Source organism: Humulus lupulus, chromosome 5 (genome assembly GCF_963169125.1).
Source record: "Humulus lupulus chromosome 5, drHumLupu1.1, whole genome shotgun sequence".
NCBI lineage: Eukaryota > Viridiplantae > Streptophyta > Magnoliopsida > Rosales > Cannabaceae > Humulus > Humulus lupulus.
The window spans coordinates 33809872-33816273 of NC_084797.1; the positions used below are offsets into that span (position 1 = coordinate 33809872).

At 35.9% G+C, this 6402-nt stretch overlaps 1 protein-coding gene and 1 long non-coding RNA gene across 2 annotated transcripts; both read left to right on the forward strand.

Annotated features, from left to right (window-relative positions):
- Positions 1–831: 831 nt before the first annotated feature.
- On the forward strand, positions 832–3764 carry LOC133780348 (uncharacterized). The gene is made up of 2 exons (XR_009869247.1): positions 832–925; positions 3527–3764. It is a non-coding gene; the product is annotated as an uncharacterized LOC133780348 (long non-coding RNA).
- Positions 3765–4728: 964 nt separating this feature from the next.
- On the forward strand, positions 4729–5277 carry LOC133779031 (uncharacterized). Its single transcript, XM_062219034.1, has one exon. The coding sequence runs from the start codon at positions 4729–4731 to the stop codon at positions 5275–5277; it is 549 nt and encodes a 182-aa protein (XP_062075018.1).
- The last annotated feature ends 1125 nt before the right edge of the window (positions 5278–6402 follow it).

The window sequence follows — 6402 nt, forward strand, 5'->3', positions numbered from 1 at the left end:
AAGCTTTATGTGGTCTCTACTTTAGCATGTCCTTTACGGGAAGAAAGAGCTAGAGGACTATAGTCAGAGGCTTGGAGAGGGAATACGTTTTTTGGAAGCAAAAATCTGGAGTGCCTTGGTTGAAAGAGGGGGATAGAAGCACAAAGATTTTCCATGTTTCAGTGCTTGTTAGGTAGAAAAGGAACAAAGTTCAATGGACAGTAGGTTCGTAAGATCCTAAATATAAGAGCCATGTTTGAAAAGAGGCTGAAGTCGGTATATTCAGCCAATCCATCTAGATCACAAGGTTGTCTCAATACTCCTATTTGGCTCTATGTCAATCAAGGGATTAGAATGAGTTCATCACTGCCATCCCTGAGGAAGAATAGATTCTGCATGTTGTAAAGTAGTTCAATGTTGATAAAGCTCCGTGAATTATAGGATTCATTGGGAGACTTTCGTGAAAGATGTTTTTGGAATGGTGAAACACTTTTTCAATAATTCTCAACTGACAAAGACTATTAATGGTACAAATATTGTCTTCATCCCCAAAAATGATAGCCAGTGAGAGATCAACGATTTCAGGCATATATACGTAAGACTTTTATTTGGACTTATATTATTTATTTTTATATTTGATAAAATATGGGTTGATAAATAGTTCTTTGTTAATCTAGCCCATTTAATTTTAGTGATATCTTATTTATGGACTTAGTATCTATAGTAGTCTATTTGAGACAAAAGTGTGGGCTTTCTAGTTAACTAAAGCTTTCGATGAGGAGGCTCAGTCCAACTAGGTTAATATAAGCTATGTCTCCTCTCTAACTCTAGTCTCATCGCTATTCTGTAGTCTGATAATCTGCTTCAGAAATAGAAGTCTTGGGGAGGAAGGCTTAGTTGGTTAGTATTGCACTAACAATTAACGTTTTCTCCATAGCTTAATCAGGTATGTTTACTATATTCTTCAATTGTTTATTGTGTTTTAAGTTGTATGCAAAATTATTAATAATATGTTGTATGAATATCTAACATGTGGTATCAGATTGCCAATTGTATACGATTTAGGACCTATAATTTTTTGTTTAACCTAAATTGAGATTAATCATTGATGAACCCTACATAATTTTCATTATTATTTTATGTTGAAATTTTTATCGTTCGATCCTAAAATATTAGGGCTTTTTTTATCTGAAAATTACCTTTTTGTTCATCTATTATATGATTAATTTTGTTACATATTGATGAAGAATTTTGTATTTGAAATTTTTGGGTTTTTTCCTAAATTTCGAAATTGAAAAATTGCTATATCTCAAATTAATGGTTATTTTTCCAAATTCAATTCTTGTATGTATTTATTAGTGTTTGTGGAAGACATGTCATGCTTTAATTTTGTATAGATTCGGCAATTTACACATTATTTTACCCGAATATTTGAACATTTTTTTTCACATATAATCTCTTAGATCTACACTTAATTTCTTATTTTTTTTTTCTCGAAATAAACCCCATAAATCTATTGCTTATGATCTGTGGATGAAAACCCCTCAAATAAATGCTTGAAACCGCCCTTCTTTCTAGCTGGAAACCCATCGGACCCAACCAGGTCGCCAACTGGGTCGCACGACTCGTTTCAGACCTACTGGAGGTTGAAGACAACTGTAATGCCCTGAAATCCCTAAAGCGGTTTAATGGCTAGATTAGTAGGCCGGGAGGGCCATAACTGTTTAATTATGCCATTAAATGAATATATGCATGTTTATGTGAATTTTATTATAATATGATGTTATATGCATGCATGTGGGTCCACATTTGAATATTATGATGTTTTGATAATTTGGCCCGTTAAGGGCATATTTGTGAATTTGGGTGCATATTGTGATTAGTGAATGAGATCCCATTAATATGGAGATATATTCGAGTTATTCGGTATGAGACGGTCTTATATTATGAATTAGCGGTTTTGTCATAACGGGTGTCTTTTATTGGGATATTGGATAATGAGAAGGTTATTTGATGATAAATAGGGAGTTATTGAGATCAGGATGAAATTCTAGAAGTTTTGACTATAATGTCCCCAGGGGTGTTTTTGGGACCCCGAGCGCTAGGTTTTATTTGAGGTTACTTAAGCTTGAAGTAGCTTGTCAGATAGAACGTACGTTAGAAAATCTCTCGTTCTTCCCATTAGTTCATGTTTACCATTCGGAGCGTTCTCGAAGAAATCTCGAGTTCTAGGAGTCGGAATCAAGCGAGGGTCGAGGCATAGCGATCCTAGGAAAGATTAGAAGCTTCTTGGTCGAAGGATTTGACGAGAAACAACCCAATCAAAGGTAATCTAAGTTTAAAGTTTTGAGCTTTTAGAGTTTCTAAGCTTAGAATTGGATTTTGTGAATCGTTGAGTTTTTGGTTCGTTCAAGCCTTGGGATTTGATGGTTTTGGATCATTGGGAAGCTTGGGAACTTTGATTTGATGATTTGGAAGTGTTTAGGTATGATTTTGGAGGCTTTGGAATGATGGAAAACGTGTTTGGGGATGGCTTTGGGTTGGGGGCCGCGGCCCTAGCTCGAAGAAGCAGGTGGAGCAAGTTTGCCTTTGCTGGGTGCCACGACCCTTGCTCCTGGAGTGGCTGGGGGCCGCGGCGCAAGGTGTTAGGGCCACAGCCCTTGAGCAGGGTTGAGCCCGTTTGAGTGTTTTGGCCCCGGGAACTTGGTTTTAGGCCTCGGGATCGATCCTACTACCCGGATTTGTGGGGATTGATGTCCCGGAGGCTAGATCGTGGTTTGGGAACCTTTGTTAATCATTTTATTGATGGTGTCCCATATTTGGTTATGACTAGGTGACCGCTAAAGGAATAAAAGTCATATCGTTCTCAAGGGTCGTTCTTTTATTCATTCTCGCTCGAATTAGAGGTAAGAAAACGGCACCCTGTGTATGTGACATACATGATTGTTATTGAGGCATGTTGGTTGATAAATGTGGACATTGATTGCATATTAAATGCTAGCTAATATTGTATACTTGTATATGGCACTGACTAGTCAGGGATACTGACCTAAGAGTCAGAAACGGCATAAGCGTCCTGAATGCAGGGCCGAATGAAGATTAGATCTAATCGATATCAGCGTTGAATGACTCTAAGGCATTAATTCTGGACCGACCCTAAGGTCGATGAAACTTAGAAGCGCTTGGCTAGTCTAAGACTAGTTACTCAGAGCCAGGGCCAAAGGCCTAGGTGACTGCTTGTCACATGGCTAGGGAACAGAGTTCCATAGTTATGACTCTAGAGTCATGAGGAAGGTTATGTTGGTGACTAGTCATCATGCACCTATCCTATTTAAGCTAGTGAAAGGTTCACTTATCTGTTAAGCCCCGGTGACCCTATCGTCACAAGGCTAAAGGGAGTTATACCCAACTTAGTGACTTTTGCGACTGCCACCCATCTGTTTTGGACTGAAAGTCCTGAATAATTATTATGATCATTGTTGATATTATATCATGCTATATTGTGTTTTCTTTTTGGGCCTTGGCTCATGGGTGCTATGTGGTGCAGGTAAAGGGAAAGAAAAGCTCACCCAACCTTGAGTGGAGAGCTTAGGTGGTGATGTGTACATATGCGGCCGCTTGACCACCATGGTCAAGGAGTTCTCAGAGGAACTAGGGGGTTTACCTTATTTTTGCCGCTTAGGTCGACGAGGTTTGTAAATTTGAAACAGTAATGACCAGTTTGAGTTGTAAATAACTTGTAAAACTTTTTATGGGCCCATGCACAATTTATGTATTTAATAAAATACATCCTTTCCTTTTTATTGGTTTTTCCACATTAGCTTGTTAATAACACTTAGATGCACGTTTTTAACCAAAGGACTCGGGTGGCGAGTCAAATTTTCGGTTCACCGTTCACCGTAACTGTTCTCGGGTAACCAAGGCGTTACAACAACCTTCTCCGATGATGCCCACTTGCGGCAGGCGGCGCGTGGGGCGTCTTCCGACGTCGTCTTTCGTTGTTTCTTTTTTCCAGCATTAATAGAATTTAATTTCTGAATTTTCTGTGATTTTTATTTAATTTTTTGAAATGTTAAAATAATTAATATGGAATTAATCTCATTTCTGCTGTCATAAAACAATAATATATAATTTATAATATTTTTTCAAAATTTTGAATCACAGAAAATTATTTGGGTATTTGTTCGTTCCTTTGAACATACTCACTCTCTGGAACAACCTTTGTTTTTCCTATACTCTCCACTCCAACAATAGGTTTTAAATTTCATAAATAAATAAATCCTACACGTTTTTTATTTTTTGGAAATTTGGTTGAAAATATTATAATTATTATCATCAAAGTGATTTAATTATATTATTTTTCAATGATTGTTTTATTGCCAAATTTCATCAGTTTATAGAAAATATTTTTCTTGGATAATTGATATGTATAATTACTTGCCCAAAGGAGGTAATTATATATATATATATTAATTAATGTCTCATGAAGTGTGTTGATTATAATGCATGTTTAAAATTATTTTCCCAAAGGTAATAAATGTTTAATTTATATATATTTTTTCAATTTAACTTCATGGAAATAGAACACATGTGTGTTATATTCTCACCCCAAAGGGGAGTTTGTGATGACAATCTTGACTCTATTTATATATTTTCTTGATATGCTCATAGTTTCTTCAAGTTTTGTCACTTTTCTTTTATCTTGTTGTTTATTTTTCTGTGAACAACAAAAATGCTTCAATTCAAATTATGACTAGGTCCAACTACAAGAAGTGGAAACGAGATGTGGATTTTAGTTTGGGAATCATGGACTTGGACCTATGCATGCATGAAGATCAACCTGCTGCTTTTACTGATGTGAGCACTACTGCCCACAGAACTCTCCATGCACAATGGAAAAAGCCAAATCGTCTTAGTCTTATAGCTATGAAAAGATCGATTCCTGAACATATTTTGAGTGGTTTGCCTGAGACAACTAATGCCCAAGAGATTTTAACTAATGTGGGAAAATTGTATGACACTTGTGAGAATGTTGAAACTGGATCTCTTATGGATGAGATTCAAACCATCAAGTATGATGAAACTAAAGGAGTAAGGGACTTCATTCTGAAAATTGTCAATGTTCAGTCACAACTAAAAGATCGCAAGATTCATCTACCTGATTCTTATATTATTCATCATGCTCTCAATGCTCTTCCTGCATCTTCCAATCTTATTAAGACAACCTACAACACTTATAATCAAACATGGAGCATAAATGACCTAATTTCAAAGTGTGTGGATGAGGAAACAAGCTAAAAAAGGAGAAGAATGAGTCAGCTCGTTATGTTTCTCACCTCAAGCCAAATAAAGGAAAAGGGAGATTCAAAAATCAGAGGAACAACACTCCTAAGAACACTGATAATAAAAAAGAACATAGCAATGGAGAGAAAAACGAGAATGCCCAATAGAAGTATGCTAATGTTAAGTGTTTCTTCTGTGATAAAATGGGTCATAGAAGAACTGATTGTGTTTGTTTTTAATCTAATCTAGTTGATGTTCCTCTTGATTCTTGGTGGTTGGATAGTGGTGCCACAGTTCATGTTACTACTACCTTGCAAGGGCTAAGGAATATCAGGAAACCAAATTAGAGGGAGTCAAAACTTAAAGTAGGAAACGATGTTGGAGTTGAAATTTGTTATGTTGGCACATTTATTCTTGAATTACAGGCCAGTTTAAATCTTATTTTGAACAATACTTTTTATGTTCCTACTTTTAAGAGAAATTTAGTTTCGCTTCCGCTTTTGGATAAACAAGGATATTCATTTCTTTTAGCAAATTCTAAAGTTGACATTATGTTTGACTCCAAAGTTATTGGAAATTTTTTTTATTCTGATGGTCTCTACAAATTATCTTTGGCTCATTTGGTTTCCTCTTTTAATGTTGAGAACACTATGGCTAAGAGATCTCGTATAAAGGAACATTCTTTACTTTTGAGGCACAAACGGTTAGGTCATATTTCCAAAGAACGACTTGATAGATTGATTAAAGCTGCTATTCTTCCTCCTCTTGATGCTTCTGATTTGGACAATTGTGTTGATTGTGCTCGAGGGAAGTTAATCAAAACTTGTAAGAAAAGTGCCACTCGCAGTCAAAATCTATTAGAGATTATACACACCGATATCAGTGGGCCTTATTCTACTACTCTTTGTAGGAAGAAATATTTTATCACTTTTATTGATGACTTTTCTCGATATGGTTTTACTTATTTGATTAAAGAAAAATTGGATGCTCTTGATAAATTCAAAGTATTTCGAACTGAGGTTGAGAAACAATTAGGAAAAGTTATCATTATTGTGCGTTCCTATAGTGGAGGTGAGTATTATGGAAAGTACACTAAGACTAGACAAAATAAGGGGCATTTTGCTAAGTACTTACAAGATA

Bases quoted from the DNA above. Each gene is read 5' to 3' on its own strand.
- LOC133779031 (XM_062219034.1), top strand. From the start codon at position 4,729: ATGACTAGGTCCAACTACAAGAAGTGGAAACGAGATGTGGATTTTAGT.